General features: G+C 53.1%; 1 protein-coding gene across 1 annotated transcript; it reads right to left on the bottom strand.

The window, feature by feature from the left end:
- Positions 1-729: 729 nt before the first annotated feature.
- LOC119975836 (zinc-binding protein A33-like) lies at positions 730-21,329 on the bottom strand. The gene is made up of 6 exons (XM_038815716.1): positions 20,834-21,329; positions 20,648-20,743; positions 20,321-20,554; positions 18,184-18,206; positions 17,971-18,086; positions 730-1,429 (listed from the first exon to the last, which is right to left on the bottom strand). Exons 1-6 carry the CDS (start codon positions 21,239-21,241, stop codon positions 873-875), a joined length of 1,434 nt encoding a protein of 477 aa, XP_038671644.1. The 5' UTR covers positions 21,242-21,329; the 3' UTR covers positions 730-872.
- Between the last annotated feature and the right edge of the window lie 1,775 nt (positions 21,330-23,104).

Genomic DNA, 23,104 nt, shown 5'->3' with positions numbered 1-23,104 from the left:
ATTGATTAAAATGTGAGTATCGTGTGACTTATCTTAAAAGCTGTCAGTGTTATTTACAGGGTGCTGTTATATCAATGCAAGGTTTGCAATTGTTCAAGTTTGAACGAGCAATATCCTGTCACTTTGCTGATTATCGCTACTCATGACTATCGTCCATTTTACTGCAAAACTCCACACAGGCAGTGATCCCAAACCCACGGCCACCACCATCTAGAAGGACAAGAGCAGCAGATACCTGGGATCACCCCCAACTGGAGGTTCCCCTCCAAGTCACTCCCCATCCTGACTGGGAAATATATCGGCCGTTCCTTCAGTGTCGCCGGGTCCAAATCCTGGAGCTCCCTCCCTAACAGCACGGTGGGTGTACCTACATCTCAGGGACTGCAGCGGCTTCAAGACGGGATTTTCACAGTAAGTTCATTTACTTGTGACAATAAAGATTTTTTTTTTAAAGTCCAGGCTAATGTTTATTTTCTCTCCTTTGTTTCTGATCCAATTCTCTTTCAGTTGTGAAGAAAGGTCCGGCCTGAGGTGCCTGATCAGCGAGTGTTTGAGCATTTTTTGTTTTTGGTATTCCTGCCAGTACCAGGTATCCAGCAGCAGGTGGCGATACTGCGCTGTAAAACTTTACTGATCTTTGTACAGCTCGACATCGCCATCGTGTGGCTAAAAGTGGCACTACAATGAACGGCAAGCAAAAGTTCAGGATATTTAATTTCGTTTTTATTTTAATCCTCTGACATTTCTATTTGTGTTGTTTTTATTTAGAGTCTGATTGAGATTTTACAATTTGGAAATTAAATGACTCATTTAGTACAACCTGTTGTCAAGAGTGATTTCTGACGCCTGAACCTGTGATGTCATTGATGATGTCACCACTCCAAGGCTCCGCCCCTTTCCCGATCAGGATCAGAACCGGAGCAGATTCTCAGAAACTGGTTTACATCCCGAGTCCAGAAGAAAGGATAAAGTTTCTCAGTGAATTTATTCCCAGTGAAGGTGTGGAGATGGGACTTGGTGTCCACGTTGTAAAATGAAACTGTCCCAGACTCATAACTGAGATAAACTCCCACCTTCCCGGGTTTCTGACCAACACGGAGACGGGGTTGAGGAGAGGAATTTATATAAAACTGATCATTAACCCGCCCAATGGTCCAGAATCCAGTCCCTGGGCTCAGTCTGATCCAGTCCTTCCTCTCCACAGACTCTGCGGCTACTCCCAGACTCCATTCCCGATTCCCCGTCACCTCCACCTCCCAGTAATGTCTCCCCGATGTGAATCCCCCTGATCCCAGCACACATTCAGAGTGTGTAAACCTCTTCCTGATGCCACGGAGACTCCTCTGGGTCCCGGTCCATCTCAAACTCTTCAGATCTTCAGACACCTCGAGCTCGGGATTCGCTGTTTCCACATCCAGGGTCACAGAGACTGGGAGAAAAAACAGAAAATTAGAGACTGACTGGGGATCGGGGGGGAGATTCACTGGGGATCGGGGGGGGAGAGACTCACTGGGGATCGGGGGAGAGACTCACTGGGGATCGGGGGAGAGACTCACTGGGGATCGGGGGAGAGACTCACTGGGGATCGGGGGGGAGGCTCACTGGGGATCCGGGGGGGAATTCACTGGGGATCGGGGGGGAGAGACTCACTGGGGATCGGGGGAGAGACTCACTGGGGATCGGGGGAGAGACTCACTGGGGATCGGGGGAGAGACTCACTGGGGATCTGGGGGGAGAGACTCACTGTGGATCGGGGAGAGACTCTCTGGGGATCGGGGAGAGACTCACTGGGGATCGAGGGAGAGACTCACTGGGGATCGGGAGAGAGACTCACTGGGGATCGGGGGGAGAGACTCACTGGGGATCGGGGGGAGAGACTCACTGGGGATCGGGGGAGAGACTCACTGGGGATCGGGGAGAGACTCACTGGGGATCGGGGGGAGACTCACTGGGGATCGGGGGGAGACTCACTGGGGATCGGGCGCAGACTCACTGGCGATCCGGGGGAGACACTCACTGGGGATCGGGGGGAGACTCACTGGGGATCGGGGGGAGACTCACTGGGGATCGGGGGGAGACTCACTGGGGATCGGGGCGAGACTCACTGGGGATCGGGGAGAGACTCACTGGGGATCGGGGAGAGACTCACTGGGGATCGGGGGAGAGACTCATTGGGGATCGGGGGGAGACTCACTGGGGATTGGAGAGAGACTCACTGGGGATCGGGGGAGAGACTCACTGGGGATCGGGGGAGAGACTCACTGGGGATCGGGGGGGAGACTCATGGGGGATCGGGGAGAGACTCACTGGGGATCGGGGAGAGACTCACTGGGGATCGGGGAGACTCACTGGGGATCCGGGGGAGAGACTCACTGGGGGTCGGGGGGAGGAGAATCACTGGGGATCGGGGAGAGACTCACTGGGGATCGGGGGAGACTCACTGGGGATCGGGGGAGAGACTCACTGGGGATCGGGGAGAGACTCACTGGGGATCGGGGGGGACTCACTGGGGATCGGGGGGGACTCACTGGGGATCGGGGGAGACACTCACTGGGGATCGGCAGGGACTCACTGGGGATCGGGGGAGAGACTCACTGGGGATCGGGGGGGAGCGACTCACTGGGGATCGGGGGAGAGACTCACTGGGGATCGGGAGAGAGACTCACTGGGGATCGGGGGAGAGAATCACTGGGGATCGGGGGAGAGACTCACTGGGGATCGGAAGAGAAACTCGCTGGGGATCAGGGGGAGACTCACTGGGGATCGGTGGAGAGACTGACTGGGGATCGGCGGGGACTCACTGGGGATCGATGGAGAGACTGACTGGGGATCTGGGGAGAGACTCACTGGGGATCGGGGGGAGTGACTCACTGGGGACCTGGGGAAGATTTCACCATTTTTGATTTGATTTCCTGTTCCTCAACATCAAAATAAGGCGACATGATGTGTGTGTGTCTGTGCGTTTGTGTGTGTGTAACTGTGTGTGTGTGTGTGTGTGTGTGTCTCTGTGTGTGTGTGTGTGTGTCTGTGTGAGAGAGATCATCAAAATAAACTAATCTCTTCTCAAATTTAGAAGAAGATCTCAACACCGAGATATTTCCGTTCTGCTCCATGGAAACAAATATGGCGGATTCTCCGCTTCACGACACCGGAAGTGCGATCGGGCGGAGAATCGGGCGTAATGCACAAATCGAGGTTTGTGCCCGGCACTGATTCCAACGCCAGGCTCCAGTCCCTCCCTGGCGGTGAAATCAAAGTTTGTGCCCTGCAGCGGGCCCATGTAAAACCCTCATTGACATAGATTTAAATCTAATCAGCGGATTGGACACAGTATGCTCCGCCCTTCCACGATGCTCCGCCCTCTCAGGCAGAAGTCACGCGGGTGTGAATTAGTGCAAATATTTCCAAACGGGGACTGGGCTCCATGGCTGCTGAGGGGCAGGGAGAAGGTAATAAACTCTCAAAAAGCCTCAATAATTGTCTGACTTGCTGGGGGGGGGGGGGGGGGGGGGGGCTGCCTGGGCCGGGGGGAGTAACGGGGAGCGACTTGGTGACAGGTCTGTGCACTCGGGGTGTCCCCCTCGGGATCGAGGTGGCCTGGCTCAGACCCCCATTGCTGCAGTCTGGGTTTTAAACACACCCCTTTGCTGCTTCTCACAGGCCCCTGGCTGCTCACTCTGCTGACTGCTCACTGTGTCCTGGAAATGTTCACAGAGCCTCTGGTCATTTGGGAGCCCACCCAGGCCGCCCCTCTGGAAAGCCTCAGACCCCGGCTGAGCCATCACCGGGATGGCGTGGCCAAGCTCAATCAGTCACACACCAGGTGCTGCCACTCCTCAGTTCCCTCATCAGAAGCTCAGCCCCACTGCAGGGGAAGCAGGGGAATAGCAGAGCTCACCCCAAACAAAGGACACATGCACCGTGGCCTTTGGCACCCTCCCTGGCACACTGCCCCTCTCAGGGCAGAGGCCTCACCAGTCACACTATCAGCCAGCCCACCCCTCAGGACCACCAGCTGTCTCCAAGCCCTGCCTGCCCACCGCGCCCCTGCTCCCATCCACCCTGCCCCCGGACAGGTTGTAACAACCTGTGTGTCACACCCAGGACCCACATCACACTGCAGCTAAGCTCCCAGCAGACACACACTTCCCTGCCTCACCCCCATCTGTAGGACCTGCCCACACACAAGCCTCTAAGCATGGAGGCGATTGGTGGCACACGGTGACCCTCTCCACCCCACAACCAGGTGCCACCCTGCTGGTGGGATAACACACGGCCCACCCAGTGAGGAGACCCACAGTAAACCCCACTGGAGGAAACACGACACGGGCCAGAGAGCCTGTCACTGACACGGGTTTCGTCACCCACCGGTACCCCTGTCGACAGGGATGATCGGTGAGGATAGAGCCTCCCCACATCACAGGCCCGGTCCCACTCACTGATGGGGACAGGGGTGCAGTGCAGACGGCAACATATCGCGGAGCATCGGCATCCTCAAGAAGCCATTCCAATGCCTGGACCGCTCTAGAACATAGAACATTACAGCACAGTTCAGGCCCTTCAGCCCTCGATGTTGCGCCGACCTGTGAAACCCCTCTAAAGCCCATCTACACTCTTCCCTTATCGTCCATATGCCTATCCAATGACCATCTGTATGCGTTTAGTGTTGGCGAGTCCACTACTGTTGCAGGCAGGGCATTCGCACCCGTACTACTCTCTGAGTAAAACTACGCTCTGGTGGGACTCTCCAATATAGCCCCAGGAGGGTCTCTAACATCCTGCTGGCCTGCTGTGTCCTTCATAACATCAGCCAGCAGAGGGCGACATGCTGGAGGAGGAAGGACGCCCGGCCTCATCTGATGAGGAGGATGAGGAGGGTGTCCAGAAAGAACCGGGCGTGGAGCCTGGGCTGACAGGACAGGCCGCCCAACGTGTGCTCCAGGGCCGCTGGTCACGGGGCAACCTCATCACCTCCTGATTGGCCTGGTCACCGGCAGCTCCCCCGCCCTGTCCCACCTCCCATACCAACCCCCCCACTTCCATATGGGGCCCCTTCCCCAGAGCCGCAGATACCTTCCCCGTCCCTCCTCCCTTCACTCCACCTTCCCCGTCCCTCCTCCCTTCACTCCACCTTCCCCGTCCCTCCTCCCTTCACTCCACCTTCCCCGTCCCTCCTCCCTTCACTCCACCTTCCCCGTCCCTCCTTCCTTCACTCCACCTTCCCCGTCCCTCCTCCCTTCACTCCACCTTCCCCGTCCCTCCTTCCTTCACTCCACCTTCCCCGTCCCTCCTCCCTTCACTCCATCCCACGACACCAGTTCCCCCTCCCTCCCTCCGAGGGCCCTACCAGTATCCCCACAGGGTGTTGGCGCTGGGTTGGCAGTATCAGCGGGTCTTGTCCACGGGACAGAGGATGATGACGACTCGCTGGGAGATGAGCTCTGGATCTCCTCATCGTTTGACACAGTCTGATTCCTGCCTTTAGGATCACATTCCACTGTCCGCCCGGGTCATCCCTGCATGTGTGCCGGCCAATCCATCTCACAGGCCCATATAGCTTGTGGGGAGGGGGTTTCGGGAGTTAGTGAGTGGTAACGGCTCACTCACTGGGTAAGATGACATACACGGCGGCCTCACACTTCTGGCCCCATTTCCTGCCACCTCTCACTGAGGGTGACCCCAGGTTCAAGTGTCCTGGGGCCCTACCCCCGCCATACATTCCAGAAGCTCGATCCCTGTCCGGACGACAGCTGTTTCCTGGGATCGGTCAGCCCTCCGACCGCCCGCTCCCTCGGGAGTCCCTGCCTCCACCTGATGTGCTGCAGCCTGTGTGAAGTGAGCAGCAGAAGGTGACCCAGGAGCCTCTTCACTAAAATGCCCCCCGAGGTGATAGTCTCTGCGATGGTGGAGGGTGCAGGTGACAGCAGTGACGAGAAGTCGGTGTCTTCCCCGGACTGGTGCTCCGGGGTGTTCTGGGGATGTGGCTGGGGGTCAGCGACCCCGGACGGCCCGGCCTCGTCTGATGGCGATCCCGCAAGACAAAAGACAAGAGACACGGTGAGATCTTGGGAAGGAGAGGTCTGTGGGAGAGGAGGCCACTCAGTTGCTGTTGGGACATCAGCTTTGCATTGGGCTCTCACTTGGTTACCACATGCCGAACTCTGTTTCTGAGACGGCCCTTTCCTCTGCCTCGCCCGCGAGCTCCATCGCCTTCTGTTCCCCGGGGGTTTGCACTCTCAGGTCTGGGATGCCCCCGCCGGTTTTCTGCCGCTCCCGGTGATTGTGGGTCACCTTGTCCTCGGGAACACATAAAGGACATGGTGAGACGCATGGAGGTGAGTTCTACGGGAGGTCTGTAGCGGGTGGCATGTGTGTGCCAGGCACCAGGCCAAAGAGGACAATACAGGTGTTGGGGTTTGGTGCAGGGTGGGGTGTGAGGGAGATGCAGGCAGGTGGGTTGTGAGGAGTGAGGGACAGGAGTGATGCCAGGGGCACAGAGGTGGTGCCTCACCCGAGCTGCCCTCAGGAGATCGTTCATCGTTTTTCGGCACTGGGCCCCAGTGCTCCTGGTGAGGTTGGCAGCACTGACCATCTCTGCCACCTCCTCCCAGGCCCTGTTGATGATGGTGGGCTTGGGTCTCCGGCCCACACTGGGGAAGAGGGTGTCCTGCCTCTGCTCCACCACTTCCAGCATGCGATTGGCCACTGACTCAGAAAGTCTGGGGGCAGGTCTCCGTGGAGCCACCTTCTTGGCTGGAATGGGAGTGTTTGGGGAGCGGAGCATTTATAAACAGCTCCAGCTTGTCAGGCTCTCCAGCGCTAATTCAGGCCCCAGCGAATCAGACACCAGCGGGAATGGGAATTGCTCTGATTCCCATGGGAAGAGCACTGGCTCATTTGCATGTCCTGACTCGCTTCCTGAATAGCGCCCCCAAGGGAACGGGAAGAGCCGCAATTCAGTCCCCACGGCAACACTCAGGGCGCGATCCAATGGCCACGCTGCGCCCGAAAAGCAGCTCGCCGCGGCTCAGCGTGGACGATAAAAGCCAGGAGACCCCGCTCTCGGGATCTACCCGGCTCACAACGTCCCGTGACATCTAACATGATCTCTCGAGATGTTGTGATGTGAATCCTGCCCATTGTGGGCGGGGTCACTTTGCAGAAATTGACATATTAAAGCGAGACAGCTGGTCTCACTTTAATATGCAGATTCCTCAGTTTCCCGAGGTGTGGGATCAATCTCCCTTCCCCTCGGAGACCTCGGGCGGGCACCGTTCGGTACTGATTCCCACAAACAGGTACCAGGCACAACGGCATCGTGGGGGTCTCCCAGGGGATCAGAGGCCCCCAGGGGCACGCCCACTGGGCAGGGTACCTGTCACGATATGCAGACATGTAGATAATGATATACAGACTGAAGGATCTCAATAAGAATATAATGCGTGAACACTACCCCATCCCGAAGCGGGAGGAACTCACCAGTCAGATGGCACACGCACGTTCTTTCACCAAGTTAGATACGTCACATGGATTTTGGCAAATCCAGCTGGATGAGTCCAGCAGGAGGCTCTGCACCTTCAACACACCGTTTGGCAGACACTGCTATAACCGCATGCCGTTTGGCATTGTCTCGGCATCAGAGATCTTCCATCGCATCATGGAGCAGATGGTGGAGGGTATTGAAGGGGTTCGTGTGTACGTGGACGACATGACGCCTCGGTTGCAGTGCATCCTCCTTAAACTCAGAAGGTACGACTTTGACTTAGTGTACACGCCTGGCAAGGAGCTCATCATCGCTGATACATTGTCCCCCTCCCTCACATTGCCTAGTGAACCGCTGGAAATCATCCGGCAGATTGAATCACAGGTGCAGCTGTGTGCTAGCACCCTCCCGGCGTCTGATGAGAAGGTGGTTCGTATCCGCGAGGAGACAGCCAAAGACCCCCTCTTGGAGCGTGTCATGCACCACCTCGCCAATGGCTGGCAGAAAGGGCAGTGTCCTCAGTTTTACAATGTAAAGGATGACCTGACGGTGAGAGATGGTATCCTCCTCAAGCTGGACCGGATTGTCATTCCACTCAGTCTCCAGAGCTTGGTGCTCTGCCAAATCCATGAGGGACACCTGGGTGTCGAGAAGTGCAGATGCAGAGCCGGACAGGCTGTCTACTGGCCCGGTATTAGCCAGGACATCTCGAACATGGTCCTCAACTGTGCGACCTGTCAACACTTCCAGCCAGCACAGAGCAAGGAGACGCTCCAGCAGCATGAAATCTAGACCTCCCTGTGGTCCAAGGTTGGCATCGACCTCTTTTGTGCGAATGGTCGTGACTACGTTTTGATTATTGACTATTTCTCAAACTACCCTGAAGTCGTGAAGCTCTCAGACCTCACATCCCAGACCGTCATCAAGGCCTGTAAGGAGACGTTTTCCCGGCATGGTATCCCACACTGTCATGAGTGACAATGGCCCGTGCTCCAGCAGCCACGAGTGGTCTATGTTGCCAAGTCATACCATTTCAAACATGTAACTTCCAGCCCACACTATCCGCAGTCCAATGGGAAGGTTGAAAATGGGGTGCACATTGTGAAACAGCTCATCTGCAAGGCCGCGGATTCTGCTTCTGACATCTACCTTGCGCTGCTTGCGTACAGGGCATGTCGCCGGCTCAACTCCCAATGAACAGGGACCTGCGGACGACACTTCCAGCCATACACTTGCCCAACCTGGCTCACCTCCCGGTGCTGCAGAAGGTGCAGCAGCTCCGAAACCAGCAAAAGCAGGGCTATGATGCTCATGCCACTGATTTACCCGTGTTATCCCCGGCAGACACTGTCAGGATCAAGATACCGGATGGTGGCTGGTCAGCTCCAGCTGTCGTTATTCGACAGGCAGCGCCCCGCTCGTATGTTGTACGTATGGCTGATGGTTCTGTTGTGAGATGAAACAGACGGGCACTGTGCAAAGTTGCCTGCCCGCAACCGCTTTCTTCTCCATTTCCGTCTGTTGTTTTGCCACCTCCTGATACCTCGAACTACGAGGCCAGCAGTCAGGCTTCTATCCCGCCTGTCAAGGCTCCGTCGTCCCCACCACCACCTCTCCGGTGGTCGACAAGGATCAGACGCAAGCCCCAGAGACGGGACTTATGAACATTTGTTTTGTTTGCTATTCTGTTTTCTCACATTAGACAGCTGTCTTCACATGTCGTTCACATATGCCACCGCTTGTAAAGATGTTAATATATGCCACCACATGTAAGTACGTTCCCAAATGCCAACAAAACATAAAAAAGGGGAGATGTTGCGATATGCAGTATGCAGATAATGATATACAGACAGGCAGCTAATGAACACAGTGAACAGGACATGACCAATGAGCAGGCAGGACACTGAGGGGTGGTATCTCACTGTAAAAGGCACGAGGCACTCACATTCCACCTTTTTCAACTGATGAACATCTACAGAGTGAGTCAGGGTGTATGTACAGTATCACACCTCCAGCACGTGGCTCAGAGCTAGTCTGGTTCAGTCAGACAGAGTAACCACATTTAGGTTCGCAGAGAGTCGAACTCATAGAGAACTGTGCCAACTGTGCTACTGGTTCAATAAATCAGATTGAACTTAATTCAGGGTCTGGAGTATCTTTTGGTTAAAGCTGCAGAGTTTTAAAAAGCTGCAAAGCTCCCAGAGTACATAACACATCAGTACCCTGACACTGCTGGTGCCACCCAGGCACCCTACCACTACCAGCCTGGCATTGCCAAGGTGCCCAGGTGGCACGGCCAACCTGATTCTCCACAGACAAACCTCTACCTTAATCCTCTCCCTGGATGTATAAAAGTTATTAATCTTGAGTGAGTGCAATGTTTCCTCAAGACAATTGAGAAAATGGGCTTTGCTGACACTTTCAGGAAATGGATTGCAATCCAGGGCTTGTTCCCCAGGTCCACAGTGAAGACCAGCTGACTCCATCCCCTCACCACTCCTCCTCCCTCAACAGGCAGACAAAGCCTCATTCCCAGGCTTCCTGTCCTAACCTTGGCCATGGACATGAGTCTGGTCCACAAGGTGGAGATGTATCAGGAGGATGAGGATTGTAGAGGAGGTAAGGTTCAGCTGGGAATGGCGGAGTTTCCACTTGCTGAAGTTTGTAAAGTATCGATGGGTTCTGGAGACAGAGCTTTATCTGAGAGTTCCTGTATTGGTGATGTTTAGGGAGCTGACAATTTCAGCTGACCAAGCTGAGAATGATTTTTAAAAAGTGGACTAGTTGCATGAATCAGACTTTAATTCCAATCAGGACCATTTTTATCCTCATTTCTTTAGAACAAAGCCCTTAAACATAGAGCGCGATTCCCCGCTGCCCACGACGGGTCGGAGAATAGCGGGGGGGCGTCCCCGACATTTTTCACGCCCTCCCGCTATTCTCCCCCCCACAGCCGCCCCATGACACAAATCGCTGATCGCCGTTTTTTACTGCGAACAGCGATTCTCCCCAGGCCGATGGGCCGGGTTCCCAGGCCTTTATGGCCATTTTTACGGCATCAAACACACCTGCTTGCTGCCGTCGTAAAAACGGCTGCAACATGCCCGTTCTGGGCATCCAGGGCCCCGATTCACATGGCCGTGCCAAGGGGGGCATGGGCCCGCGATCGGTGCCCACCGATCGTGGGCACTGCGTCCGTAACGGACGCAATCTTTCTCCCTCCACCGCCCCGCAGGATCAGTCCACGGGGCGGCCGAGGGAGATGACGGCCCCGCGCATGTGCGGGTTGGAGCCGTCCAATCTGCGCATGCGCGGATAATGTCATCGTGCGCGTCAGCCGGGGTGACGCTTGGCGCGCGGTCTTAGCGATGGTCGCTAAGCCCGCGATGCCGTGCTTCACGGGGCCCCGCTGCTAGCCCCGCCCGGGGGGGAGAATCGGGTCCTAGGAGGGGGCGCGGAGGCTGCCGTGAAACACGGCCAGTTTCACAGCAGCCTTTACGACTCGCCGCATTTGCTGAGAATCGCGCCCATACTCTCCGCCGACGGATTCTCCGTTGTGCCAGCAGCGCTCCCACGCCCGCGGGTTTCCCGGCGGTGTGGGGTGGCCACAATGGGCAATCCCATTGGCAGGTGGCAGAGACGGAGAATCCCGCTGCCGGTGAGGGCCGCCGCCCAGGAAAAGGGGGCTGGCGGGCCGGAGAATCCCGCCCGATGTCTGTGATATTTATATGGATAATGATTCAAATATAAGATAGAAATCAGGACAGAGGGACTTCCAGTGGCGACCATGGAGGAGTAGGTCACACATTTGACAGCTCCCGCCTGTGACGGACGTTTGGACCTTTTCTCCCGTTTTCTTCTGGATTTTATTGGATAAATCAGTGAAGAGTGAGACAGTAAGGAGAAATCCCCCTCCGGTGTACGGTGAATTGGACCAGAAGTGGCCGTGTGAGAAGACAAAGTCCTATAAGGAAGACGCGAGCAGAGCCGGCAACGCGGGAAAACATGGCGGAGAAGCAGGGCCGCGGGGAGACGGCAGAGTGGTCAACGGGGCAGATGGTGGAGTTTTTTGAAGATTGCTTCACCAAGCTGAAGAAGGACACGCTGGACCCGATTAAAGCTCCGATTGATCAAGTCGTGCAGAATCAGGACCCACGGGAGAGCGATCCAGGAGGTGGAGAAAAAGGTGTCCGAGCACGAGGAATACATAACCGTGCTGGAGACCAAGGTGGGGATGATGAACGACCGCCAGAGAAGAATGCAGGAGAAGCTGGAGGACCTGGAGAACAGGTCCAGGAGGCAGAATCTTAGAATTGTCGGCCTCCCTGAAGGCAGTGAGGGATCAGATGTGAGGGATTATGTGACGGACATGTTGGAGAAGTTGATTGGGGCTGAGGCGTTCCCTCGGATCCTGGAAGTGGACAGAGCGCACAGAGCCCTCGCGAAGAAGCCCCGAGCGAACGAGCCGCCGAGGGCGATGGTGGTACGCTTTCACCGATTCCTGGACAAGGAACACGTTCTGCGGTGGGCCAAGAAGGAACACAGCAGCAAGTGGGAGAATTGTGAGCTGCGTGTTTATCAGGACCTGGGCGCGGATTTGGCCAAGAGGCGAGCTGGATTTAATCGGGCAAAAACGGCCGTCTTTAAGAAGGGGGTGAAGTTTGGGATTCTGTACCCAGCCCGTCTGTGGGTCACACATGAGGATCGGGACTTCTACTTTGAAACACCAGACAAAGTATGGACTTTTATTAAAGAAAAGAGGCTGGAGGTGAATTAAAAAACACTGAAGCCTTGGAGATTACTGTGGTGGTGATTTGTTGTGCTGGGCTGTATCAGTATCTGTAGTGCTGTGTGTAATAAGGGGCTGTTTGGATGGCTAAAGGTAACTTTGTCTTGCAGGGAGCTGGTTAGAGGTGGGGGGGGGGGTGTTCGTTGGGGTTGGTTCTGTTTTTTGGGTGTTTTTTTTTCTAAAGTGGCTGTTTCTTCACTGTTTTTTCTGATGTTTGTTTCCTGGGGAATGTGATGCTTTTAATATGTTTGTCCAAGTGGGGGGAGAGGGGAGAGAACAATGGGGAGACAGACTGCTTGGTGCCGGGGCGGGCGCTATCAAGTCAGCATGGGTCAGCTCACTCTCGGAAGCACAGTGGGGGGTGAGCAGGTGTTAAGCTGGAGCTGGACTTGGGGGGTTGGGTTGCTAGTGTTGTTGCGATGGGGGGAGGGAGGTGGGTGGAGCTGCTTTGCTGACTGGGAGAAACTGTTACTGAGGGACAAATGGGAGGTTGGGAAAGGCGAATGCCCGAGGCGGGGGGGGGGGGGGGGGGGGGGGGGGCTCGAGGAAGCGGAGGGCGCGAGCTAGAGGCTAGCCTAAAAGAGTGATGGCTAGTCGGCAGGGGGAGGGGGAGGGGCTTAAGCCCCCCGACCAGGCTGACTACATGGAATGTCAGAGGGCTGAATGGGCCGGTCAAGAGGGCTCACGTGTTTGAGGGGGCTGAAGGCGGACATGGTAATGCTACAAGAGACACACCTAAAGGTTACAGACCAGATGATTTAGGTCGTGTGGAGACTTAGGCGGAGCGATGGCAGATGGAGTTTAATCCGGGCAAATGTGAGGTAATGCATTTTGGAAGGTCGAATGCAGGTCGGCAATATCCAGTGAATGGTAGAACCCTCAAGGCTATTGAAAGTCAGAGAGATCTAGGTGTACAGGTCCACAGGTCACTGAAAGAGGCAACACAGCTGGAGAAGGTAGTCAAGAAGGCATACGGCATGTTTGCCTTCATTGGCCGTGGGCATTGAGTATAAAAATTGGCAAGTCATGTTGCAGCTGTTAGAACCTTACTTAGGCCACACTTGGAGTATAATGTCAATTCTGGTCGCCACAGTACCGGAAGTATGTGGAGGCTTTAGAGAGGGTGAAGAAGAGATTTACCAGGATGTTGCCTGGTATGGAGGGCATTAGCTATGAGGAGAGGTTGAATAAACTCGGTTTGTTCTCACTGGAACGACAGAGTTTGAGGGGCAACCTGATCTGAGGTCTACAAAATTATGAGGGGCATAGACAGAGTGGATAGTCAGAGGCTTTTTCCCAGGGTAGAGGAGTCAATTACTTGGGGGCATAGGTTTAATGTGCGAGGGGCAAAGTTTAGAGGAGATGTACGAGGCAAGTGTTTTACACAGAGGGTAGTGGGTGCCTGGAACTTGCTGCCGGAGGAGGTGGTGGAAACAGGGACGATAATGACATTTTAGGGGCATCTTGACAAATACACGAATCGGATGGGAATAGAGAGATACGGAAGTGTGGAAGATTTTAGTTTAAACGGGCAGCATGGTCGGCACAGGCTTGGAGGGCCGAAGACCTGTTCCTGTGCTGTACTTTTCTTTGTTCTTTGTTCAGACAAGATTGAGAAAGGGGTGGGTTAGCCAAGTATAGGGGCTGCTTTAGCACAGGGCTAAAGAGTTGGCTTTTAAAGCAGACGAAAGCAGGCCAACAGCACGGTTCAATTCCCGTACCAGCCTCCCCGAACAGGAGCCGGAATGTGGCAACCAGGGGCTATTCACAGTAACTTCATTTGAAGCTTACTTGTGACAATAAGCGATTTTCATTCATTTCATTTCCACTCAGGGCTGGACTCAAAGACCAGGGGGGTAGCGATTTTGATCAACAAACGAGTGGCATTCGAGGCTGGGAGAATCGTGTCAGACAAGGGGGGGTAGGTACATAATGGTGAGTGGGAAGTTGGAGGGAGTGCGGGTGGTACTTGTGAACAGAAATGCTCTGAATTGGGACGATGTGGAATTTATGAGGTGGGTGTTTTGTAAGATCCCAGACTGAGAGTCACATAACCTGATCATGGGAGGAGACTTTAACACAGTCATTGATCCGGAATTGGAGCGGTCAAAATCCAGGACAGGGAGGAGGCCGGCAAAGGAATTGAAGGGGTTTATGGAGCAGATGGTGGGAGTAGACCCACGGAGGTTTGCACGGCCAAGGGTGAAGGAGTTTTCCTTCCTCTCACATGTCCACAAGGTATGCTCTCACATCGATGGTTTGTTCTGGGCAGGGCGCTAATACCGGAGGTGGTGGATACTGAGTACTCGGCAATCGCAGTGTCGGATCAAGCCCCACATTGGGTGGATCTTTTTTTAAACAAATTTAGAGTACCTAATTCATTTTTTCCAATTAAAGGGCAATTTTGCGTGTTCCATCCACCTACCCTGCACATCTTTGGGTTGTGGGAGCGAAACCCACGCAAACACGGGGAGAATGTGCAAACTCCACACGGACAGTGAGCCAGAGCCGGGATCGAACCTGGGACCTCGGCGCCGTGAGACTGCAGTGCTACCACTGCACCACCGTGCTGCCCTCATGGGGTGGATCTACAGATTAGTGTGGAGAGAGGGTAACGCCCACTGTGGAGACTGGATGGGGGGTTGCTAGCGGATGAAGCGATCTGTGGGCGGGTTAACAAGTCCACCCAGAACTACCTGGACACAAATGATACAGGGGAGGTCTCTGCAGCCACGGTTTGGGAAGCTTTGAAGGCAGTGGTCAGAGGGGAATTAATCTCGATACGGGCCCATAGAGAAAAGGGGACCAGGCTGAGAAGGACAGGTTAGTGGAGGAGATACTCCAGGTGGACAGGAGATACTCGGAGGACCCGGACACGGAGCTACTGAGGGAGCGGCGGAGGTTACAGGCGGAGTTTGGGCTGTTGACCACAGGGAAAGCGGTGGAACAGTTGAGGAAGGCAAGGGGGCAATTTATGAGTACGAGGAAAAGGCAAGCAGAATGTTAGCGCACCAGCTCAGGAAAAGGGAGGTGGCCAGGGAGATAGGTAAAGTAAAGAGTAGAGGCAGGAATACTGTCCTGGACCTAGCAGGGGTAAGCGAGGTGTTAAAGGACTTCTAGAATAAATTATATGAGTCGGACCCCCTGGCTGGGGTGGAGGGGATGAGGCAGTTTTTGATCAGTTGAGGTTTCTGAGGAGAGATGAGGATCTGGTGGAGGGGCTGGGAGCCCCAATTGAGATTGAGGAATAATCAAGGGGCTGGAGGGCATGCAGTCGGGCAAGGCCCCGGGGCCTGATGGCTATTCGGTGAAATTCTATAAGAAGTTTTCAGACACTGGCGAAGATACTGGCCACAAGGATAGAGGACTGTGTCCCGGGGGTGATAAAGGAAGACCAGACGGGATTTGTAAAGGGCAGGCAACTCAAGGCCAATGCTCGAAGGCTTTTAAATGTTATTGTGATGCCCTCGGAAGGAGAGGAGGTGGAGGTGGTGGTAGCTATGGATGCGGAGAAGGGTTTTGGTCGGCTGGAGTGGAATTACCTGTGGGAGGCGGTGGGAAGGTTTGGGTTTGGTGAGAGCTTTATTGACTGGGTGCAGTTGCTCTATCAGGCACCAGGAGCGAGTGTGCGTATAAACTGGCTGAGATTGGGGTATTTAAACTACACGGAGGGACGAGGCAAGGGTGCCCCCTTCTCCCATTACTGTTTGCTTTGGCCATAGAGCCATTGGCCATGGCGTTAAGAGCCTCTCGGAACTGGAAAGGGCTGGTTCGGCTTGGGGGGGGGGGGGGGGGGGGGGGGGGGGGGCACCGGGTCTCGCTTTACACAGATGACCTGCTGATGTATATTTCAGACCTGTTGGAGGGGATGGGGGAAGTAATGTGAATCCTGGGGGAATTTGGCAATTGTTTGGGGTATAAATTGAACATGGTGAAAAGCGAGAATTTCGTGATCCAGGCAAGAGGACAGAAGAGACTGGGAGAGCTGCTGCTTAGAATGGTAGGGAGGAGCTTTCGATATCTGGGAATCCTGGTGGCCCGGGAATGGGAGGCACTGCACAAGTTAAACCTATCCCGGTTGGTAGAACAAATGGAAGGGGACTTTAAGAGATGGGACATGCTCCCGCTATCACTGGCGGGGAGGGTACAGACCGTGAAAATGATGGTCCTCCCCAGATTTCTGTTTGTCTTTCAGTGCCTCCCCATCTTCATCCCAAAGGCCTTTTTCAAGCGGGTGAATAAGGTTATTTTGGGCTTTGTGTGGGCGGGTAAAACTCCGTGAGTGAAGAAAGTGTTGCTGGAGCGCGGTTGGAGGGAGGGTGGGTTGGCGCTGCCGAACTTCTGCAATTACTACTGGGCGGCTAATATAGCCATGATTAGGAAGTGGGTAGAGAGGGAGGGGTCGGCATGGGAGCGGATGGAGGCGGCGTCATGTAAAGATACCAGTTTGGGAGCACTGATAACGGCACCTCTTCCGTTCTGGCCGGCCCGATACTCCACAAGTCCGGTGATGGTGGCGGCTCTGAGAATCTGGGGGCAATGGAGGAGATATAAGAGAGTGGAGGGAGCATCGGTTTGGACCCCGATTTATAATAATCATCGGTTTGTTCCGGGTAGGCTGGATGGTGGGTTCCGGAGATGGCAAAGGGCAGGAATTAGAAGGATGGGGAATCTATTTATAGATGGGAGCTTTCCCAGCTTGAAAGCCTTGGAGGATAAATTTGAATTGCCAGCAGGGAATGGGTTTAGGTATTTGCAGGTGTGAGACTTCCTGAGAAAACAGGTGCCGGCCTTTCCGCTGCTGCCGCCATGGGGGATACAGGATAGAGTAGTTTCCAGTACCTGGGTGGGAGAGGGGAAGGTATCGGATATTTACCAGGAACTTTCGGAGGCGGAGGAAACTCCGGTGGAGGAGCTTAAGGGCAAGTGGGAGGACGAGCGAGGAGGAGAGATAGAAGCGAGTCTATGGGTGGATGCCCTAAGCAGGGTTAATACCTCCTCATCATGTGCCAAGCTCAGCCTGACACAGTTCAAGGTAGCCCACCGGGCACACATGACAGTGGCTAGGATGAGTACGTTTTTCGGGGTAGAGGATAGGTGTGCGAGGTGCGCGGGAAGCCCAGCAAATCATGTCCACATGTTTTGGGCATGCCCGAAGCTTAGAGGGTTTTGGCAGGGTTTCGCTAAGGCAATGTCCACGGTACTAAAAACATGGGTGGTGCCGAGTCCGGAGGTAGCGATCTTTGGAGTGTCGGAAGAGACAGTAGTTCAGGGGGCGAAGGGGCCGACGTCTTGGCCTTTGCCTCCCTGGTAGCCCGGAGATGGATTTTGTTAATGTGGAGGGACTCGAAGCTCCCGAGTGTAGAGACCTGGGTTAGTGACATGGCTGGGTTTCTCAGTCTCGAGAAAATAAAGCTCGCCTTTAGAGGGTCAATGGTCAGGTTCACCCGGAGGTGGCAGCCGTTCGTCGACTTTCTCGGGGAAAATTAAAATGTCAGCAGATGCAGAATTCCAAGCGGGAGGCGGGGGAGAGATCCGGATTGTTGTTTTATGGTTGGGGTGTGTGAAGATTGGGATGGGGAAGTAAATGTTTATTATACCCTGTTGATGTTATTGTTGATGTTATTAGTATAAAAATTTTCAAATACCTGAAATGTTTTTTTAAAAATCAGGACAGAGGAACTTATCTGAGTTTTACCAGGGTTAATGACATCCAGTATTCCTCTCCAACATGGGAATGGGAAAGGGTTGTTGAATTTTCCGATGGACAGGACACCATCTGCTAGTGACAGTATTTTAATCTCATCGCTAATCCTGTAAATATTAAAGAGTTGATTATAAATTGACCATAAACACTTTGCTGAGTAATTTTACCAACTTGCCCTGAGTTTCAGTAAAGTTCATGTCCTACCTCCTCTTCCCAGATGCTTCTTCCTGAAATAAACAAAACACAAATCTGAGTTGACAGAGACGGACTGTCTATATCCAGAAAGCAGAAATGACCCTCACATTGTTACAAGCTGCTGAGAATTGTCAATTCCCATTGCTGCAGACATGGAATAGAAAGAGGATGTTACACAAAGGATATTGAAGCACAGGAGAAAGTATCAAAAAGATTGACAGCAACTGAGAGGCTTCAACTAACAGCAAAGATTGATCAACTTTACTGTGGAAAAGAGAAGAGCTGATAGAGATCTTTCAAATGATGAAAGGGGTCGGATTTGATAGATTCAGTGAAGATGTTTACACTGTAGAGAATCCAGAAATAGGGATATAAACATAATATAGTTCCAAATAAATCCAATGGGGAGTTCAGGAGAAATTTCTTTCCCAAGAGAGTGATGAGAATGTGGAACTCACTATCACACGGGGTGGAATTTACTCCAGTCTGTCACAGCATTGAGCATGGTGTCCGGACAAAGGGGGCAGGATTCTCCGATCCTGCGGCTATCTCTGCAGGATCCACCCGGTCTTACGACCAGAAAGTCAGCGCCACCCCCGCACTGATCCTCTGCCCGGTGGGGGGGCTCACAGCCGCGCAGGGTGAAGCCCCCAGCTTTACCTGCGGATCGGGCCAGGGAATGGCTGAGTCCGTGGCCGCGCATGTGCACGTAGTTCTCCCTGCCAGCAGAATGTCTTGCCCCCGACTGTGAAGGGGCAAGCTCCAAGGGTCTGGCACTGCAGACAAGAAGGAGGGTCAAGAACGGTCAACCTGGCTCCCGGGCCTACAATTCACACCAGAAGGAGCAGCCGGGTGGGGAATTGGAATTTATCAGCCAAATCCCAGAGGGATTGGGGCTGAGGTTTTTAAAATAACTTCAGGGTAACAACCGAATCCTGGGGGGGGGGGGATTTGGGTTCGAACTGAGGAAGGTTTGGGCTGAAATGTGGGGTTTTGTCTGTGGATTTTCAGGAGAGGCTTTATAATAAATTGTGGTGATTTGTGTGTTTATATGGAAGCCGAGGTTAATTTGTGGAGGGATTTAAATCGGAAAAACCAATTAAATGTTGTGTAATGTTATTTACACTAGTTTAGAGCTCTTTGTATTCGGTGTTGGGAGTGTTTTTCTGAAAAACAAGTTTGTGGTTGAGTCTGTGTATTTAATATTTCTATAAAATAATCTTTATTGTCACAAGTAGGCCTACATTAACACTGCAATGAAGTTGCTGTGAAAAGCCGCTCGGCGCCACATTCCATCGCCCCTTCAGGTAAACAGAGGGAGAATTCAGAATGTCCAATTCACCTAACAGCACGTCTTTCGGGACTTGTGGAAGGAAACCGGAGCACCCGGAGGAAACTGACGCAGACACGGTGAGAACGTGCTGACTCCGAACAGTGACCCAAGTCAGGAATCCAACCTGGGACCCTGGCACTGTGAAGCAATAGTGCTAACCACCGTGCAAACCACTGTGCCACCCTATGTTTTTTATAAAATCCTCGAGTCAAGAACCATCAGTCAGAGGAAACGGGAGTGTGAACCTCTTACAGTCCCTCAATCAGGGACACAGTGCAACTGAACAAGGGCATTCCCGCTACATCCTCAATCCCACCACCTCTCCCTCACCCCCTCCCAGAATCCATCCAGTAATCCCAACAGGGTTTGATTTTCAGGCTTCCTGTATTGTGAGACCCCTGCTCATTGCTGGGGGAATACCAGTGACAGCAGGATGAGAACATTAATTGCCCTGTTAAGGGGCTGAATTGGTTACAGGAAGGCTGTCCCACAAGACTTACCACCACGGACTTAATCTGTGTAGAGATGGAAAGACAACAGAAACTCTACACAGTGTCATTCCCCATGTCCCCTTCCACTCACCCCACACCCTGACTAAATGTACCCTGGGGGGGGGGGGGAGGGGCAGCATTTAATTCCTCCCACCCAGGGACAGCCAGGGATACATTTAAGGAAAAGCTGTATAAACACATGAGGGAGAAAGGAACAGAAGGATATATTGACAGGGAAATGAAGTAGGATGGGAGGAGGCTCGTGTGGATCATGTTGTGACTGTGAACTTTCACTGAACTAAACTGAAATATAATCCCTCACCTTCAGAAATCTCACTCCGTCTTTTTGTTCCAACTGGTTTTCCAACTTTAAGAGTTTCTCCTGAATAGAATTTAAATTCTCCTGAATTTCACAAAGATTTTCCTCCATCGGTTTTAGAATTGTTTCCTCTTCTTCCCTGAGATCTCGGATGAAACGCTGCTCTTTCTCAGTGAGAATCTGGTGCATTTTAGTGAACTCGGATGTGATGTGGCTCTGCAGACTGACCGACTGTTTCTATCAGAAGAAACATTAAAAATAATATGTTTCTGTCATAAAAACAACAAAATAATTAATTAAATTTGGAAGCTCAGCACAGGGAGACTTTACCCTAATTTGGGAAATCTTCTGTTTCTGCTGCTGCTCCATTTCTAGAACCGTCGATTTCTTCTGTGTGAGAGAATCTAAGGAAGATTTCGCCTCATCCTGGGATTGGGAGAGAAAATCAGAAAATAAAAGTGTTAGACCATGAAAATCTGATCAGATAATCAGGGGATCAAATCTGTTCCCTTTTACCTTGTAGATTTCAACAGCTTCTTTAATTGGGATGAAGCGGTGTTCTCTGTGTTCCTGTGAAACTACACAATTCACACAGATCAATTTCTTGTCAGTTTCACAAAACAGCTTCAGTTCTTCCTGATGTTCCTCACAGTGAAGTTTACTTTCCTTCTCTTTCTGATTCAGCTTTAATTTTCGAGCTTTCTCAGCCAGATTCACTAAGGCCCAACTTCCTGTGAGGTTTCTTTCTGGAAACTCCTGTCGACATTCCGGGCAGGAGTTTCTCTCCTTTTCCCAAAACTGGGTGATACAGGAGCGGCAGAAGTTGTGTCCACACTCCAGTGAAACCGGATCAGTGAAGAAATCAAGACAAATGGGACAAATTGCCTCCTCGGTCCAACTTTCCTCCTGTTGTCTGAAAGCCATGTTCACACTCAGCACTTCCTGATTCAAACCACTTTCAGTTCCAATGTTCCTGCTCTGCTGCTGAACACATTCAGTTCAGTAACTCCCTCATGACCTTCACTGCAATCCTCAAGGAATTATTGTTGTTTGCTGCTCTCGGTCCCATTGCTTTGGGAGTTGGAGATAAAACCCGGAGCGGAATTCAGAATAAACCGGGTTAGAGGGAGTGACAGGGAATAATTGAACCCAGACGATGAGAGTGAAGGTCTGTTGGTGGTGGGGGTGGGTGGAGAGAGGATGGGAGGAGGTGGGGATTTTGTCCTGTGAGTGAATGGCAGCCTGCTGCTCTCCTTCATATACTTCTGTCTCAAAGCTGCCCCAGGCATGGATGGTCAAACTGTGTTTTACTTTGTGGGAAACTCAAACTGAAACATAGTGGGCGGGATTCTCTACTTCGCCAGTAGCGCACTCACGGCCACAGATTTCCCGAGGGCCTGGGGTGGCCACAATGGGAAACCCCATTGGTCGGCTGCCGAAACGGGTCTGGCGGGACGGAGAATCCCGCCCGTTGTCCAGCTCCTCCTGACCTGTCCCTTCAAATCCACCATGGTCCTCTCAAACGTCACTTTGGGAGCCACTCCACATAACTGAAGACCCTTATCCCTGATTCCATTCTAGGAAACCTCCCCTTGCACCATCCCTTCAGCCTTGACATCCTTCCCAAAGTGAGGTGTCCAGAATTGGCTGGAACTGCGGTGGACGAGCAGTGGAAATCCTGTCGGGGCCGTTTACACCATTTCTCCAGGGTCGCTGCAGGTTCCCACTAAATGCAGTGGACAGTCCAGAGAATCTCCCCATGGAAATTCAACCCCAAGGTTTTTTTTAAATGATTCTATTTTTTTAAATTCAATTTTACAGAGTGAAACTTTTGTGTCCAATATTTACAATTTATATTTTGTGCAGTTTCTTATTTACATACATCTTTCTTGGTAGATCTTCTCCCCCCCCCCCTTCACTCCTCCCTGCCCCCCTCCATGTCCCCTCCTTGGAACCCCCTCTTCTCCCCTGGGTGTTCTATCGCTGAACTCTTCTTTCTCTCCCCCCCCCCCCTTTCTGTTTTTTTTTGTCGCAAGACTTGAAGGTTGGGAGGGGGGCTTCCCCGAGGCTCCCATGGGTTTCCTCCTCACTTCCTCCCCCCTTCGTACTTCTTTGTAGGGTGTGTTCTTGACTGTTCTCTCCCGTCTCTTCCTCTTTCCCTAGTCACTGTTGGCCTCGAACAGGTCCAGGAACAGGTCGACAAATTGCCCTCACGCTTTGTGGATGCCTTCTTCCGACCCTCGAATGGTGAATTTGATCTTCTCCAGATGATGATATTCTGCCAGGTCTGCCAGCCAGTCTGCAGCTGTGGATGGTGCTGCCAATCGCCAGCCGAGCAGGATTCTCCGGCGTGCGATTAGGGAAGCGAAACCAAGGGTAACGGCCCCCTTCCCCGTGTGTCGCTCTGGCTGCTCCGATACCCCGAAGACTGCCACACTCGAGCACGGCTCCACCCTCACCCCCACAACCTTCGACATTGCTTCAAAGAAGGCTGTCCAGAATCCGACCAGTCTGGGGCAAGACCAGAACATGTGGGTGTGGTTGGCCAGGCCCCTCTGGCACCGTTCACATTTATCTTCCACCTCCGGGATGGACCTGCTCATTCGGGTTCTGGTCAGGTGCGCTCTGTGCACCACTTTGAACTGCATGAAGCTAAGCCTTGCACAGGAGGAGGTGGATTTGACCCCGGTCAGTGCTATGGTAAACACCACTAGTGATATATTGTATGTATTACAGCACTGCCCGTATATTACAGGTATGACGGTAAATCCCTGCCTGCTGGCTCCG

The sequence above is a fragment of the Scyliorhinus canicula genome, chromosome 13 (assembly GCF_902713615.1).
Source record: "Scyliorhinus canicula chromosome 13, sScyCan1.1, whole genome shotgun sequence".
Lineage (NCBI taxonomy): Eukaryota > Metazoa > Chordata > Chondrichthyes > Carcharhiniformes > Scyliorhinidae > Scyliorhinus > Scyliorhinus canicula.
Note: the sequence above shows the minus strand (reverse complement) of the source record. Positions and strands in the feature narration are given on the sequence as shown.